At 46.0% G+C, this 18282-nt stretch overlaps 1 protein-coding gene across 2 annotated transcripts in view; it reads left to right on the forward strand.

The window, feature by feature from the left end:
• Window positions 1-18282, forward strand: part of MYBL2 (MYB proto-oncogene like 2) — a 46527-nt gene that overhangs the window by 15355 nt on the left and 12890 nt on the right. The window contains exons 4-8 of one of the 2 annotated variants that reach the window (XM_010591693.3): window positions 554-646; window positions 2869-3089; window positions 6360-6522; window positions 12855-13148; window positions 17066-17473. In XM_010591693.3, coding sequence (XP_010589995.1) covers window positions 554-646; window positions 2869-3089; window positions 6360-6522; window positions 12855-13148; window positions 17066-17473 — 1179 coding nt within the window. The remainder of the gene's footprint in view (window positions 1-553; window positions 647-2868; window positions 3090-6359; window positions 6523-12854; window positions 13149-17065; window positions 17474-18282) is intronic. The other variant, XM_003411719.4, reaches the window with a different exon arrangement.

Below are 18282 nucleotides of genomic sequence, written 5' to 3' on the forward strand. Positions count from 1 at the left end.
GGGCTCTGGGTGACCAGATACTGGCCCTGGTACAGAATCTCTGCCAAGGAGAAGAAAAAGGAGTAGGGAGTTCCTTTCCAAGCTTGGCATGCTCCCCCACCCAAAAACAAAACAAAAAACACAACCTAGGACCTTTCTTTCCGAACTAGTATTTGGGGTGCCCTGACATGAGTATCTGCACACAGCAGCCTTAGTATGCATGGTAGTTTTTAGGCTCTTGGACAGGTGCAGCCTGTGACCGGTGCGAATTTGCATTCCTTCCTACAGGTCAGGAGCAACTTTGTGCTCGGTATTAAGGTGGCGGGAGGTAGTTTCCCACAGCGCTCTGGGAGTGCCAGGTTCCGTCCAGCCCATCTTGTGTAGCAAAGGGGAAACATTCCTGTTCTGGCAGGTGTGCAGGCATGTAGTGGGTGGTGTTTGCAGGACACAGCCCACCTGAGTTATGCCTGGCCCCAGGCCACAGTTCCCCGAGGCCAGTATTCAACCAGGGCTCAAGCCCGTGGTCCCCAAAAATACTGACCATCCCTGTTTGCGCTTCCTGTTATCATTCCAGAACCGCACTGACCAGCAATGCCAGTACCGGTGGCTGAGGGTTTTGAATCCAGACCTTGTCAAGGGGCCGTGGACCAAAGAGGAAGACCAAAAGGTAACACCCTGGGACCACACCTCAAACACACTGAGACTTCACACCCACTTTTCTGTTGGCTGAGCTGTAAAGCTATACATTGAATGTGAGTCAGCCCAGAAGATTCCCACGCTGCGATGGCTTTAGCCCCAAGTCACGAGCCTCTGGGTGTCACCACTCACGATCTGAGGACTTTTGTGCATATACTGGTATGAAACCATCTGCCACTTACTAGCTATGTGACAATAGGCAAATAGTTTCCTTGTCAGTAAAATGGAAATGATGATAACTAAAAGATTATTGTGAAGAATAAATATGATAACAAACATGAAAACTCCCTGTAACCTCCGCAGCATGGAATAAACGTTAACATTGTTCTTCTGAAATCTTCACGTGTCCCCAGTGACCATTTCATCATCAGTAATTTTCACCATCAGAGAAACATAGTCTCGTCCATACATAGGATTCCCACGCTCACCGCTGCTCAGCAGCTCAGTTTAAAATGCAGCGCCCTGCGAGGTGCTGTCGTGGGGAGCCCTGCCCACTCACCCATTCATCCCGCTTCCCTTTCCTCAACCATACAATGGGAGCAAGCGTAGTGCCTGCCTTATACAGTCTTGTGAGGGTTAAACAGGAGGATACACAGAATGCACTTGGCATGTCCCAGGTGTGGGTCAGGGCTCAGCACCTGGTAGCTATTATCATTAGTTACAGCCATTATTACACTGTAAAGCTCTTCACAGGACCCAGTGCTGCACACAGGCTTACTTTCTTTTCATCCCTGTTGCAGTCCTGTGAGGTGGGCAGAGCGGCCTGTTATTCTCATTTTACAGGCAGGGAGACGAAGGCTCAGAGTGGGTTGGGGATGCACCCAAGCCAGGTAGCTGCAGAGCCACGACTGCCGCTGGGGTACCTCTAGACATGTCTCTCATCTCTGGTGCTTCTGCCTCATGTCAGCTCAGGGGACACCATTCTGCTGTGGCAGGCACAGCTCAGGGCACAGAGGGAGGGACTGGAACTAGCTTTTTCCCCCTAATAGTTTCTCCATGTACAATTCATTGACACTGATTATATTCTTCAAGTTGTGTGACCATTCTCAGCCTCCTTTTCCGAATTGGCCTTTTTCTTTCACATAAACTCACTGCCTCCTAAGTCCCCTGTCTAATCTTTTGAGTTGCTGATATCAGTTTGACCCCGTATAGATAGTTCTTAAAAGAGCTCAAGGCTCAAGGCGGACATTCTTTACTAGTTAAGCGAAACTGTTGTTTGGTTTAAAGAAGACTTCAGGGAATGTTTTTGGTTTAAGATTTAAAGATTATCTCGGGGCAGTAGTTTCAGGGGTTCATCCAGCCTCCATGACTTCAGAAAGGCTGAATTCCATTAAAAATTGGAAGCCTCTTCCACATTTTCCCTCCATTGAGATTCTTCCACAGAATCTTTGATCAAAACAAACACTAGATATTTTTTAATGAATTTTAAAATCCTTTAAAAAAAAAAAAAAGTCATATGCACTTGCTGTAAAAATTCAAACCATGCAAACATGAGGTAAAATATCTCAGCAAAATCTTGCCCAGAAGCATCCACTCTCCCCAGACTGACACAGCCTGAGTGCACAGGAGCCTGTGTGTCCAGAGTGCAGGAGGCGCCTGGCCTGGCGCAGGCAGCTGCATACATTTTGGTTGGTGTTCTGAACAGGGGGGTCTCACCTGGCTCGGGGCTGTACCCTCCTGATTCCCACAGAAGTGCTGGGGGGCTTGTGGCAGCCGTGGATGTGGCTGGTGGTAGGAAGATCTAACCCTAGCCTAAGTTCACGGGGCACCCCTGTGGGGAGTGAGCCTTGGGTGCTATGAGTTTGGACTCCCTGTGGGCAGATCCTTCTCTTCCTCTCTCCTCCTCTGCTTGTTGTGTTGGATGGGTGGAGCACTGAAGGAGGAGGCAGGATTCCTTCGTCGTTTTTCTTTACTTGATCTCCGCTCTAAAAGGGGTCTCTGGCATCTTGGCCTTGCTTTATTCAAGGCAGTGATATGGTAAGGTCTTCGGGCGGGCACCCACGGTCCACACAAAGTACCTCTGAGCAGCATCCCCTCAACCACCTTAGGCTCCCATGTTTCCTGAGTGTTTGGGGGAGGTTGGGACCTCTCAGGGCCACTGTGAGGCTCAGGTTCAGGTTTGGATCAGACGGTGCTTTGGCGTGGGTGAGGGAGGGCCAGGTCCCACTGACTTTACCGAGGCTTTTTTCCAAGGTCATCGAGCTGGTCAAGAAGTACGGCACGAAGCAGTGGACGCTGATCGCTAAACACTTGAAGGGCCGGCTGGGCAAGCAGTGTCGCGAGCGCTGGCACAACCACCTCAACCCCGAGGTGAAGAAGTCCTGCTGGACCGAGGAGGAGGACCGCATCATCTGTGAGGCCCACAAGGTGCTGGGCAACCGCTGGGCTGAGATTGCCAAGATGCTGCCGGGGAGGTGAGGCCGCTTTCTGGGGCTTGGGGGTGGGGCTGGCTGGAGGTAAGGCCTATGCTTGTGATAGGGCAGAGTCCCTGGGGAATACTACGCTTTTGTCCCCTAACCCCCAGCCTCAGCTCTGGAGGCCTCCAGAAGGCACGCGTTGTCAGGAGGCAGGGATGGTCTTGCCGGGAAGGCCCTGACCTCACTCAGCTTGAAAGGACAGACTGTGCCAAGGGCGGCTTCAGCCTGAAATCCAGAGGCTGGGGTTCAGGTGTAGCTCTTGTCCTGTTCGCAACTTGCTATGTCTGCTTGGTCGGCCCCTTCCCCTCTCTCTAGGCCTCAGCTTCTCCCGTGGCTGATACATAATGGAGTTGGAGATGGGCTTTCTTTAAGGAACAAAAAGTGCAAAAATTAAGTCATGCTATAACTTACTAAAAGAGTTGCAATGAAAATCACCAGTCCTTTGTCTCCAGTCACCAAGTCTCTCTCTACTGAAGCAGTGACTTTCATCCTTTTTAGTTGTTCCTTCTGGTATTTGCCTCCGTATTTGTAAGTAATGTGCTGTCTTAATATGTTGGCTTCCTGCTTCAGGAGATTTTGCTTTCTTAGGTGTCTTCAACCCCCAAAATTCCCTATTGCCCCAATATAGTATAATTTTTAATTAAAACAAGTGTTTGCATTATTATTACTGTGTACCTGCAACTCAGTTGCTCAGTTTACTATGTTATCTGGAATTATTCCTTTCGTGTACAGCATTTGTTTTTCCTGGAATTAATAATTATCTTTTTTTTTTTTCATGTACACAGTTTATTTCAATATAGCTCTTCTTAATTTTTTGTCCATGGCCCAAGTCTCAGTTATCTAGTGCTGCTGTGTCAAAAATACCACAAGTGGGTGGTTTTAGAAAACGGAAATTTATTTTCTCACAGTTAGGAAGCTAGAAGCCTGAATTCAGGGTGCCAGCTCTGGTGGAAGAAGGCTTTCTGTCGGCTCTGGGAAAAGGTCTTTGTCTCTTCAGCGTCTATTCCTTGGCTCCTTGGTGACATTCATGTGGCGTGGTGCCTGTCTTCCACCATCTCTGCTTGCTTGCTTATGCCTAATCTGCTCTTTTATATTTTAAAGAGATCGATTTAAGGCATATCCTACACTAATACTGTAATTATCCTAACCACTGGCATAGCAGTTAGGATTTACAACACATACTTTGAGGAAACACAGTTCAGTCCAGAACAGCCCATCGCATCCTCCAGAACACCAATCAGTGTTATTTTTCAAATGCTCAGAACACACTGGACAGTATAGTGGTTCTGTTTTTCCCGTAGAGAGCCAGTCCTGGAAACCTCTGTCCTTGTATTCCATTCTCCGGTCACTTTCCAGGCCTGCTGCCCTGCCGTCATCCTGGGGCTTCCCCTCACCTCTCTCCTGTGTTATCTCTCTGCTCCCTTTTCTTGTTTACTCTTTTGTTTTGATGGAGCAAGGAGCCCTCATGGCGCAGTGGTTAATGCACTCAGCTGCTAACTGAAAGATTGGCGATTTGAACCCACCAGCCACTCCACAGCGGAAAGATGTGGCAGTCTGCTCCCATAAAGATTTACAGCCTTAGAAAGCCTATGGGGCAGTTCTACTCTGTCCTGTAGGGTCGCTATGAGTCAGAATCGACTGATCCTTGGCCATCTATTTATGTGTAGGAGTGAGTCACTGAGAGCCATGTGGAAGCCTGTTGTACACAGGCGGGACTTATCTGCTGATAGGGTTCTCTGCTGCCTGGGACTGGGCAACCAGCTGGCTTTTTTGAGGGAGGCTCCAAGTTTGTGGAAGTCTTTCTCTTGGAGTTGTTCAGTTTTACCAGAGATGAATGAATTCTTCAGACTCTTGCCTGAGAGTGCCTGGGCCTGGCTGTTAGGAGTTCTGAAGCAAAGTGGGGAGAAGGCACTCTTCTATTGTATGCTTCTCTACTACTGTATTACTCTATGCTTCCCTCCTACTCTGGTACTCAATGCTTCTCTACTACTCTGGTACTCTGTGCTTCTACTGTGTTACTCTGTGCTTCTCTTCTACTGTGTTCCTCTATGCTTCTCTACTATTGTGTTATTCTGTGCTTCTCTTCTACTGTGGTACTCTATGCTTCTCTTCTACTGTGGTACTCTGTGCTTCTCTTCTGTGTTACTCTGTGCTTCTCTTCTACTGTGGTACTCTATGCTTCTCTTCTGTGTTACTCTGTGCTTCTCTTCTACTGTGTTACTCCGTGCTTCTCTACTATTGCGTTATTCTGTGCTTCTCTACTACTGTGTTACTCTATGCTGCTCTTCTACTGTGGTACTCTATGCTTCTCTACTACTGTATTACTCCATGCTTCTCTTCTACTGCGTTACTCTATGCTTCTACTGTATTACTCTGCTTCTCTTTGCCTGTGTTACTCTGTGCTTCTCTTCTCCTGTGTTACTCTGTGCTTCTCTTCTCCTGTGTTACTCTGTGCTTCTCTTCTCCTGTGTTACTCTGTGCTTCTCTTCTTCTGTGCTTCTCTACTACTCGATCACTCTATGCTTCTCTACTACTGTGTTACTCTGTGTTTCTCTACCACTGTATTACTCTGTGTTTCTCTACTACCGTATTACACTGTGCTTCTTTACTACCGTGTTACTCTGTGCTTCTCTGTTACTATTATCACTATGCTTCTCTACTATTGCATTACTCTGTGCTTTTATACTACTGTATTACTCTTTGCTTCTGTCCTATATGCTTTCTTTAATACTGTTCTACTCTATGGTTCGATTTTAGTGTATTACTATTCTACTAAAGTACTATATATATGTCTCCTCGTTCAGTAGGTGATGGAATATGAAGTAGTCTTTGGATTTTTCAGGTTAAGAAGCCAAGGCTCAGGGAGGTTCACGGTGGAGGAGGCTCCTTGTCTTTTGGCTTTGTCCTCTTTGGCCACTTATCAGCCTGTGGGTGGTGAACAGGGCTGCATTCAAGATCACTGTGAGCCTCCAGACAGGGGTCAGCAGCCAGTGCTTTGCTTATGGTTTCCCTGGATACCTAATGGGCGAGAAAGGGGACAAGAATTCCAAAGACATATTTTAGGTTTTATAATTTTTGTAATAGGCTGAATCATACCTTTGCTTATTTCACAGAGGTGTACAGAAGTGTTCGGTAAACCATTAAGGGCTGATGCAATGTGAGACTTGGTTTTAGAGCTGAAAGAGACCTCATGTAGAGGGAACTAAGCCTCAGGGAGTGTTGCATGGTCACAGAGCTGGGGTTCAGAAGTCCTGGTTTGCCCTGCAGGACAGACAATGCTGTGAAGAACCACTGGAACTCCACCATCAAAAGGAAGGTGGACACGGGAGCCTTCCTGAGTGATTCCAAAGACTGCAAGCCCCCCGTCTACTTGCTGCTAGAGCTTGAGGACAAGGACGGCCGCCCGAGCGTCCTTCCCACTGATGGCCAGGTGAGATGCTGCTGCCTGAGGCAGCTTGGCCTCCATCTTGTTTGTTGGTTTTGGTTTTATATTTATTGTACACCGTCCAATTTAATACTTGTTCTTCGCTTTTCACTGTATCCCCAGCATTTCATCAGTTTCTGCCACAGGGTCTAAATGCATGCAGCATCTTTTAAAGAATTATCTGTATGAGATCAAATGGTCAACAGTAACTAAAGCATAGTTGAGATGTTTAGAAGGTAGTGAGTCTAAGTCATTGATGATGAAACAATATGGGAGCGAGAGCAAGAATGGAGACATAATGTGAAGAATGTAACTAATGCTATTGAATTATGCATGTAGACACTGATTAATAGGTGTATGTTCTACTGTGTATATTTTTACCAAAATTTAAATAAAAATTAAGAAAAAAAAATGATGCCTTGACCAGGCACATCGATTTTAGTTTAAGATTTGATCAAGAAGCTGAGGAAACAATATAAAATATCTTTTAATATTCAAGTGATATTAGATAGATTATAGAGTAGAATGCAAAATCTGGATTCCTTTTAAAGATAAAACACAGACCTCAAGGAAGTTTTATTGTTGTACAAGATTGGACCACCTTTCCTTCATTCGTTCACTAATTCATTCTTTCCATCTTTCAACACACATTTATTGGGAGCCTCTCTATGCCAGGCACTGTTCCAGGCATTAAATGTGGGCAGTGTGTTTCTCATTAGGGCCTTTTCCTGAGAAACGTTTCTGCACATGACTGGCACCTGTGAAATGAAGGATAACAGAGCAAGCCGACAGGTAACATGAGAATTAGGATGAAAAGGTTCATGTTGTGGTTGTGAGCTGCTACAGAGTCAGCCCTGACTCCTGGCGACCCAGGCACAACAGAATGAAATGTCCAGTCCTACTCCATCTTCACTGTCCTTGGTATGCTCCAGTCCATCGTTGGCTGCTGCTGTGTATTTTGAGTGCCTTCCAACCTAGGGGGCTCATCTTCCAATATGATATTCCGTTGTAATCCATAGAGTTTTCACTGGCTAATTTTCAGAAGTAGATCCACCAGGCCTGTCTTCCTAGCATGCCTTAGTCTGGAAGCTCTGCTGAAACATCCCCACCATGAGTGACCCTGCTGGTATTTGCAATATGGTGGCATAGCTTCCAGCATCACAGCAACATGCAGGACACCACCATACAACAAACTGACAGATGGGTGATGGGAAGAGGTCCTTAGGCTCCTTTTATCTTCCTAGTCATCTGCTTCCTTCTTTCAGACCTTTTAAAACTGAAAGCATGTTTGCAATTTAAAAAAAACCAGGTTTGTTGAGGTATAATTTGCATACAGTGGCACGCCCTGTGTTTAGCACCCAGTTCTGAGTGAAGACAAGCATGCAGTTGCATAACCATTACTGCAGTCAAAAGAGAGAGCATTTCCATCACGCCCCAAAATTTCCCTGCGCCCCTCTTTGTCAGCTCTTCTCCAGGCCTAGCCACTGGCACTCCTGATCTGGTTTCTGGCTCCATGACTTTGCCTTTTCTAGAATGCCACATAAATGGGATCATACGGTACTACATTTGCAGTTTTTTAAATGAAACCAATACACCTGCAGGTCAACATCTGCTCCATCCCCAGAGCAAACTTTTTAATTTATATTTTTTAACTATGTTACTAATCATTTATTCTTCAAAAAAGATTTGAAACAAACAGGGCAAAGCATGAAGATTTGACATTGCAGAGTGCACGGTGAGTAACATGGCTGTCGTCTACGTTATTTTCCAGTCTTTTCCGTAATCACAAAATATTTAATTTTAAAAAATTTTATTGTTCAGAGTACACACAGCAAAAGATACACCAATTCAGCCGTTTCTACGTGTACAATTCAATGACATTGATTACATTCTTTGAGTTGTGCAACCATTCTCACCCTCTTTCCAAATTATTCCATCCGCCATTAACATAAGATCACTGGCCCCTAAGGTTCTTATCTAATCTTTCTGGTTGCTGTTGTCAGTTTAATCCCATATAGGTAGACCTTAAAAGAGTTCAATGCTCAAGGCATTTTTTACTAGTTAAGCTAAAGTATTGTTTGGTTTTAGGAAGACTTCAGGGGATATTTTTAGTATAAGGTTTAAAGATTATCTCAGGGCAGTAGTTTCAAAGGTTTATCCAGCCTCCATGGCTCCAGGAAGTCAGGTCCGGGAGAGTTGGAAATTCTGTTCTTAATCATTTTTTAACGTTCCTCTTTCCATCTTACTCGCTAGATGTCACTTTTTCAAAGCTTCAGTTCTTCTATAGTCTCCTGCTGGACGCTGTATTTTTGCCTCTATTTCTTGATTTTTTTCAGCTTTAGAGAATATCTCTTGGTTCTCTGGTATGAATATGTCTATGGAATAGTAAATTCAAATAGTGGAGAAAGATATAAAACGAAAAGTAAAAACGATTTCTTCTTCCATTTCCCCATTCCACGTGTGTCCCCTAACCAGAGAAGTCTATTTCTAATAGTTTCTTGTAGGTCTAGGTAAGAGTTGTCAAGCCTTTTACTTCTAATTGAGTAAAAAGCATCCTTTCTGCAAAGAGAGAGATGGTGGGCATTAGCAAACATGGGGACGAGGTCTTTCAGGATAGGGCAGAGTGGACAGACATTCAGTCTCTGGAAATCCTACCTTGCTGGAAGTTAACTGCATTTACTGACTTGGCTTTCATCCCTCTGATCCCATTTGCTTTGTCGAAGCATCTGGAGTGCTGGCCGTGCTGGGCTTAGATGAGCCCCAGACCTTGACCCTGAACAAGGAGGTCAGTTCAGTGTGGTGGTTTGAACCTTACTGGTTCCTATCCAGCATCTTTTAACAGTTCTGTTGTGCTGTTGATTTATTTACCTAGCTCCTTACTGATGGCACCAAGGTCATTGCCAATTTTTATCTCATCAGAAACACAGCTTTGAAGATTATCCTTGCAGCTAAGTCATTGCTCATTTGCTTACTTATTTCTTGAGAAATTTCTAGAGGTAAGTAGAAACATCTTTTTTTAAATTTTATTCTGTTTTCGGTGAAAGTTTACAGCACAAGTTAGTTTTTCATTCAAAAACTTACATGCAAATTGTTCTGTGACATTGGTTGCAGTCCCTGCGCGATGTGTCAGCACTCCTCCCTTCCCTTTCCACCTTGGGTTCTTGGGGTCCATTTGTCCAGTTTTCCTGTCCCTTCCTGCTGCCTTCTCTTTGATTTTGGGCAAATGTTGCCTATTTGGTCTCGAATATTTACTGAACTAAGAAGCACGTTCCTCACTGTGTTATTGTTTGTTTTATAGGCTTGTCTAATCTTTGGCTGAAAGGTGGACTTTGGGAGTGGCTTCAGTTCTGAGTTAGCAGGGTGTTTGTGGACTAGACACATTTTTATAAACTTTTAAATGCATTTTGGCTGGTTGCCTGTCAGGAAAGTTAGGCCTGTTCATGTTTGCATGGGACCCCCCCTATTTTCCCCACTCACTGGTCAATGCTTGCTGTTACAGATTTTTTTTTTCTGTTCTTCGAAAGTAATACACAATCACTGTAAAAAGTAAGAAACGTCACAGAATCAAACAGTGTTGCAGAAGGCTGAGCCCTCTACTCTGAACGTCCAGTGGGAAGCATTGTTTAATGTATTGGCCAATATTTATTACTAAGCATAATGATTTTAAGAATATTATGTTGTGTCTTATAGCTTTCTTTTCCCACGTAATCTGTTTTTCCACGTTGTTATATGTGTGCAGACCACCACACCATTTTCGAACCTTTCATGAAATTATTCTTCTATTGGCAAACTTCTGTCACCATTCCCATCAATGCTGCAAAGAACGTGATTGTTCAGATTCTTCGTTCATTTTATATGTGGGTTAATTTTATAGACGTGGAGGCTGGGCCCAGTAGTGTGGGCATTTGAAAGTTTTATAAGCATTGCCAAATTGCCACTCAAGGGGTTTATCCCTCTATCAGCAATGTATGGGACTACCTGTTGCCTCACACTATTGTCAATAATGGCTTTGAACATCTAAAAAAAAATCTTTGCCAATTTTATCAGCAGTAAACGTGATATCATTTCTTTGATTTTCATTTCTTTGACTACAAGTGAGATTAACGGTTTTTCCTTCATTTATTGGAAATTGCACCCATTGCAGCCATTTGCCTTTGCCCTTTTCTTTCAGTTTGCCCTTTTTCTTATTGATTTTTTGGCCTATATTTATATATTAGGAATATGACCATTTTATTATGTAGTAACTATTTTTTCTTAGTTTCTATAGTTTCTTGGTAGCTTTTCCCATCCATTTATTTTATAAAGGTATCATTTACATACAGTAAAATTCACCTTTTTACCGGACAGTTTTGTGAGTTTTGGCACATATATAGTCACGTAAACATCGCGACAATCATGACATAGAACGTTTTCTTCACCCTCCGAATTCCCGTGTGCCCGTCTATAATCAACCTCACCCCTACCCCCAGCCCCTGGTGACCATTAACCTGTTTTCTCTCTCTATATATGGCTTTGTCTGTGCAAGAAAGTCATATACATGGAATCACACAGAATACTTTTTCCTGTGGTTTCTTTCACTTAGTATAATGCATTTGAGATTCATGCATGTTGTCAGGTGTATCAGTAGCTTTCTCCCCTTTTTGCTGTGTAGTATTTCATTATATAGCTAGGCCACATTTTGTCTGTTCACCACTTGAGGGATACTGGCTTGTTTCCAGCTGGTGATCACAAATAAAGCCACTATAAACATATGGTTTTTGTGTGAACATAGGTTTTCATTTCTCTTAGGTCTGGGAGTGGGATTACTGGATCATACACCAATAAGAAACTGCCTAATTGTTTTCTAAAGTATCTGTACCATTGTCCGTTCTCATGTTGGTAGCTTTTAAATAGTGTGTATGGCGTCCCCCACCCCAAGCAGAGCAGTTATAACTTTTAAATAATCAAATATGCTTACCTTTTCTCCTATTCGTTTGCTTCTGTCACAGACCATCTTCATTCTGTTCACCTGACAGCAGCAACAGAAAGAGCTTGCTCTTAGGCTGGGTACTTTGCACGTCATTGCTGATCCGTGTATCGTCTCTACACAGGCAGCCTTGTTGTGGTGTGCTGTCAAGTTGATTCCAACTCATAACAACTGTATATATGACAGTAGAATTGCCCCATAGGGGTTATGGGAACAGTTCGCCAGGTCTTTTCTCCTGAGGAGCGGCTGGTGGGTTTGAATCACTGACCTTTCAGTTAGCAGCCAATCGTGTCGCATCGTGCCACCAGGGCTCTTTTGGAAGCCTCAGTGCCCTCCTTTGGTAGGCAGGGATGCTGAAACTCAGGCTATGCAGCTTGCTCAGCTCACACACCGGGAAATGGCAAAGCGCGGTCTGAGCTGAGCCCACGCTCACTCCCTGGCACCACTCTACGCCTAACCTGGGATCGCTCCCTGCACTCTCGGCGTGTTAGTCGCATGTGCCATTCCCATGGCTGCCCTGTGTTCCATTAGGCTGGCGTGCCAAGCTTGCTTCCAGTTTTCTGCCAGGAGAGCTATTGCTGTGAAGGATTTTCCTGCCTTTTTCTGTCACAAAATTAGTATACACTCATTTTTCAAACTTTCATTTTGAAATAATTTTAAACATACAGAGAAGTTGTAGGAATAGTACTGAGAACCCCCCATTTGTTTACCCTTCACCAGATTTATCCATTTCTGACATTTTTCCAGATTTGCTGTAGCTTTCTCTCTGTATTTACGTGTTGCTTTTTTAATCTGAGCCATTTGAGAGGAGGTTGCAAACATTGTGCCTCCTTACCCCTTAATACTTCAGTCTGCACTTTTTAAGATTAAGGGCACTCACTTACATAACCACAGATCCAGGGAATTTAACATCGCTTTAGGACTGTAACTTCCAGCCTGTATTCTACTTTCTCCTGTCCAGGATCCAGCCCAGGATCAGACATTGCATTTAGTTGTCATATCTCTTTAGAACCACTCGTATCTGGACTAGTTCATCAGTCGTTGTTAGTCTTTCATGATTCGGATATTTTTTAAACATGCAGGCCAGTTGTTTTATAGAATGCCTCTCAATTTGGGTTTGAGTTTCCTTGTTAGATTTAGGTTATACGTTTTCAGCTAGAATAAACCAATTGCTGTCGAGGCAGCTCTGACTCATGGTAACCCATGTGTGTCAGAGTAGAATTGTGCTCTATAGAGTTTGCTAGGCCTTCCTTCCAAGGCATCTCTGCTTCCAGCCTTTTGGTTAGCAGACAACCATTTTCACCCCCCAGAGACTTCTACTGCATGTTATGTATCTCATAACAAAAATCTAAATGGTGGCCCTTGTGTCCAGCAGGGAAGTCTTATGACCAACTGGCCCCCGGCACCCCCCGTCATAAAGGAAGAGGAAAGCAGTGAGGAGGAGGCCATGGCAGCTACCACATCTCAGGAGCAGGAGGCCGTCCCTGCTGAGCCGGATGGAGTGTGGACACCAGAGCCCTTGGAGGAATTCCCCAAGCGTGAGGACCAGGAGGGCTCCCCTCCTGAAATGAGCCTACCGTACAAGTGGGTGGTAGAGGCCACCAACCTCCTCAGCCCAGCTGTGGGGTCGTCCAGCCTCTCGGAAGCCCTGGACTTAATCGAGTCGGTAATGTTTGTCACCGCACTTCACTGTGGGAGTGCTTCCCCCATGGACGTGTGTCTTAGTTAACTAGTGCTGCTATAACAGAAATACCATAGTGGATGGCTTTAACAAACAGAAATTCTCTCACAGTTTGGGAGGCTAGAAGTCCAAATTCAGGGTGCCAACTCTAGGGGAAGGCTTTCTCTCTGTTGCCTGTGGGGGAACATCTTTGTCTCCTTTCAACATCTGTGGGCCTGACGTTGCTTGGAGATCTCCATGTGTCTTGGTATCAGTATTCACCTGGGTCTGGGAGGATCTCAGCATAGGGTCCCTGGGTCCGAAGAATGAACTCTGCTCCCAGCTCTTCTTCCTTGGTTATGTTGAGGAGTGAGGTCCCTCTCCTCTCTGCTTGCTTCTCTCTCCTTCTATCTCTTGTAAGATAAAAGCTGTGACTCAAGCACGGGTGTGATGAGTGAAGGTGGTGACTTGAGTCATACCCTCTTGTAAGGCTGTGAACTCAAGATACATCCAGCACTGATCCTGTCTCACCAACATAAAAATCAAACCTGTTGTGGTTGAGTTGATTCCAACTCATAGCAACCCTATAGGACAGAGTAGAACTGTTCCATATGGTTTCTAAGGAGTGGCTGGTGGATTTGAGCTGCCCACCCTTTGGTTAGTAGCTATAGCTCTTAACTACTGCGCCACCAGGCTCCAACATATAGAGGTTAGGATGTGCAACACATCACAAAATGGAGGATAATTATATCAGATCACAAAATGGAAGACAGCCATACAATACTGGGAATGATGGCCTAGCCAAGTTGACACACATTTTGGGGGGAAACAGTTTAATCCATGACAGTGTGCATCCTTCCCTTCATGCCACCATTCTGCCACTATTTACTGAGGCAATGCTGAGTGCCTGGCCCCAAGTGTGGGGCTGGGGACACTGAGAATGTTGCAGGCCCTGCCCTCGGGGCCGTCCACTGTGAGCGACAGGTTGTGCGGAGAGGCAGCGACTCATGCTATCTGGCACAGGGTGGGTGGGAAGCTTCCCAAAGGCCGTGGCACCCACGTTGAGTCCTCAAGGATGACTTGGGGACAGGGGTGTTGAGACAGAGGACACAGCGTGGGGGAGTGTGGTGTTGGTGGTACCACGAATTGTTGGGTTGCCCTGGAGAGGGGCCTAGGGAGTTCTGGGATTGATTCTGGGGCTTGGTCTGGAGATTTGAGGGTGGAGCCAGCCCCCCCCCAACCCCCCATACTCAGCCATGCTCTGGTGACCGCGCTGGCTGTGGGTTGGGTCCCTTTGGAGAGAGGCCCTTGATGGGGGTTGCTCCTGGCGTGATGTCCCCCATTATAGCCGCACCAGCCAGGCCTGGGCACACAGCGGGCAGTTGGGGGGTGATGGGCGAGAGGCAGGTGACCAGGGCTGGTGGGGTTCAGTTGAGGCCCTCCACATTGGCTCCCTCTCAGCCACCCCTCTCCTTACTAAGGATAATGATGCTGTTTATTGAGCATCTGCTGAATGCCCGGCCCTGAGCTCCACGTGCAGCCTCAGAGCAGCCCTGTGAGGTGTGTCCTTCATCTGTGCTTTGTGATGGGTCTGAGGCTCAGAGAGGTGAAGCAGTGTACCCAAGGTCACACACTGAGCAGGCTGGTGGTGTTGACCGTTATGCTGGGCTCCTGCCCAGTGAGGGGTTGGGTGATGTGATCTCCAGGGGACACTATCTGCTCAGACCCTCTAGGACTCAGTCTCACCTCTTAGCCCCAGCAGCTGGGACTAGACCCAGCTGCAGGGCCCATCTGTGGTGCCCCCTCCACCTCCGAGAAATTTCAGAGTCAGTGTGACATGTTCATCCATCTGTTCAGCAAGTAGCTTTAAGGCTGCAGTGCACTGTCCCTGCTTTGGGCTCTAGGGGGAGTGTCCAGGTGAGTGGGGTCCACTCTGTACCTGGCAGTGTTGGCTTCATGGCGTTACGTCTCTCCATCCTCAGACTGGCCTTTATTTCCCTCCACTTAAGAGGCACAAAGAAGGGGACAGGAGGAAGCTCACTTTTATTGAAGGCCCACTGTATGCTAGGCCTAATACTTAATGAGTAATTAGTGTCTGACGTTTGAGTGCCTACTGTGTGCCAGGACCTAACATGTGCCCTCATTTAGCCTCTTATTAGCCCTGTGAAGTGGTGGTGGGCTCCTCACCATGAGGGAATCCCAGGTTCAGAGAGGTTAGGACATGTGTTTAAAGTCACACAGCTGGTAAGTGGCAGGCAGGAGTCAGGCCCAGATACGTCTGGCTCTAAGCTCAGGTTCTTGCCATGATTACCTTCAGCAGCTCTTGGGAGAATGAAAGCGTTTGCAGAAGTTCTGCCTACCTTGCCCTGCAGCCTCTGCTCGAGGCAGTCCTGGTAGGGTATATTTCTGGCCTTTTGGACACCATCACTTCTGGGGCCTCCCCGCAGTGGGATTCGCTGCTGGGAGTGTGGGCCTGGGGCCTGGGGTCAGCACTGCCCCTGAGCTGGCCTCCACCCTTAGGAGGGAACTGCCCCAGGCTCCTGCACATCCCAAGGACCAGAAATTACCGTTGAGGTCTGGACAGACTCAGGTCCAGGCTACCAAAGACTTTTGGCCTGGATTGAGATTTACTGGGTACGGGTGGGCAGACCTGAGAATGATTCAGGACTGCTAAGTGATCTCAGGCCCCTCCCAGGCTCAGGTCCTCAGTGTGAAAGGGGAAAAATCACACTCCCTGGTGATGGGGTTGTGGGGATTGGAAACACCACGCATTAAGTGCCCTTGATGGACCTGGCCCAAGCAGGCCCCACTGTCGGGTGGAGTCCAGCTGGTGACACCTCTCCAGGATGCGGCCCTGGCAATCCAGGCGTTGGGCCCACTACTTCCACCTCTAGTAATCCATATTGAGGAAATAATTAAAAATGCAAGAAAAGAAGATTTCTAACCCAAGATGTTCATAAAGATGTTATTTTTAATTTTAAAAAATTAGGGGTGTCCAACAGAAGGAAAATAGTTAAGTAGCTAATACAGTCATATGATGGAATATTTTTGTCTTAGAAATTGTTTTACAAAAGTTAAAAAGCTTTTACCATAATAACAACTAGCATTTGTTAATAGTAATTAATATTAATTCATAGGTAACAGAGTTAGGCATTACTGTTATGCCTGTTTTATAGGGATTTTAAATGAGAAAAAAAGCAGAATATAGAAATGATTTTATATAAAGGTTTAAACTTGTAAAATACTGTGTATCATTTGTTGTTGTTGTTAGGTGCCGTTGAGTCAATTTTGGTTTATAGCGACCCTACATGACAATTGAACTGCCCCGTAAGATTTTCTTGGCTGTTACCTTTGCGGGAGCAGATCACCAGGTTTTTTCTCTGACAGAGCTGCTGGGTGTGTTTGAACTGCCAACCTTTTGGTTAGCAGAAGAGTGCTTAATCATTGTGCCACCAGGGCTTTTTATGTATCATTTAGGGACACATGTAAGTGGTAAATTAGAAAGAAGTGCTTGGGGGTGATAAATACTAAATCTGGGTAGTGGTCTACCTACGGGCAGAGAATGTGCTTGAGGTGGTGGACATGGGGCTTTAGCGATAAGGTTTATTTCTTAGGCTTATGGATGGCTATTTGAGTTTTCATTTTTTTGTGTGTGCTTTTTGTGTTTCTTAAATATTGTATGAAACATTTTTTGAAATAACAGGTCAAGCTGCCATAGGCACAGTATGACTTCAGTTATGTTTACAAAATGTAGATAAACAGAGAAGCATCCCAGAGGAAGTGCAGCAAAACGCTGATGATGGTTGTTCCTGGCCGGGGGGTTATGTTTACCTGTGTGTATTTTCCTTTAGTGAATGAGTCATGCCGCATGTAGTCTGATAGGAAAGTAGAGTAACTGCCGTTGTTCCTCCTTTTCTGGGCAGGACCCTGATGCTTGGTGTGACCTGAGTAAATTTGACCTCCCTGAGGAGCCGTCTGCAGAGGGCAGCATCACCACTAGTCCACTGCAGCCTCGGGCACAGCAGGAGGCACAGATGCCCAGCCAGCGTGTGGTCCCAGTACCCAGCGTGACTGAGTACCGCCTGGATGGCCACACCATCTCAGACCTGAGCCGGAGCAGCCGGGGGGAGCTGATCCCCATCTCGCCAAGCACCGATGTTGGGGGCTTGGGCATTGGCACGCCGCCCTCGGTGCTCAAGCGGCAGAAGAAGAGGCGCGTTGCTCTTTCCCCCGTCACAGAGAACAGTGCCAGCCTGTCCTTTCTGGACTCCTGCAACAGCCTCACCCCCAAGAGCACTCCTGTCAAGACCCTACCCTTCTCACCTTCCCAGGTATGTGGCCCGCCCCTGGCTGCTCACTGGGTACTGGCCCTAGCATGCAGGCATGCACCCATTCAACAAGTATTGATTGAGCATCTGCTGTATGCTAAATGCCGGGATACCACCACCATCAGTGGTCATCCTTGCTGACTCGTGGCAGCCCCATCCGTGTATGTCAGACTAGAACTGTGCTCTGTAGGGTGTTTTTTTTTTTTTTTTTTTTAAATTAATATTGTATTTGGTGGAACTATACAGGCAGAACCAGTTCCCATTCAACAACTTCTCCATGTGAGGCTCAGTGACCTTGGTTACATTCTTCAGTTTGCGTCAGCATTCTCATTATTTCCATTCAGGTTGTTCCACTCCCATTAATTTAGCCTTTCCCCACTTCCCCCCCAAAAGTCTGTAAGGTTTTCTGTCCTTTTTTTTTTTTTCCTAGGTGAAAGTTTACGTAGCAAATTAGTTTCTCATTAAACAGTTAATACACAAATTATTTAATGACATTGGCTGCCAGCCCAGTGATATGTCAACACTCCCCTCCTCCATCCCAGGGTTCCTGTTTCCATTCATCCAGTTTTCCTGTCCTTTCCTGCCTTCTCGTCTTTGCTTTGGGGCTGGTATGCCCATTAGTCTCGTGTACTTGACTCAACTATGAAGCATGTCCCTTTTGTGTTATTCTTGGCCCTACAGACCTGTCTGATCTTTGGCTGAAAGGTGAACCTTAGGAGTGACTTCAGTACTGAGTTAAAAGGGTGTCTGGGAGCCATACTCTCGGGGTTTCTCCAGCCTCTGTCAGATCAGCAAGCCTGGTCTTTTTTTGT

Source organism: Loxodonta africana, chromosome 24 (genome assembly GCF_030014295.1).
Source record: "Loxodonta africana isolate mLoxAfr1 chromosome 24, mLoxAfr1.hap2, whole genome shotgun sequence".
Classification (NCBI taxonomy): Eukaryota; Metazoa; Chordata; class Mammalia; order Proboscidea; family Elephantidae; genus Loxodonta; species Loxodonta africana.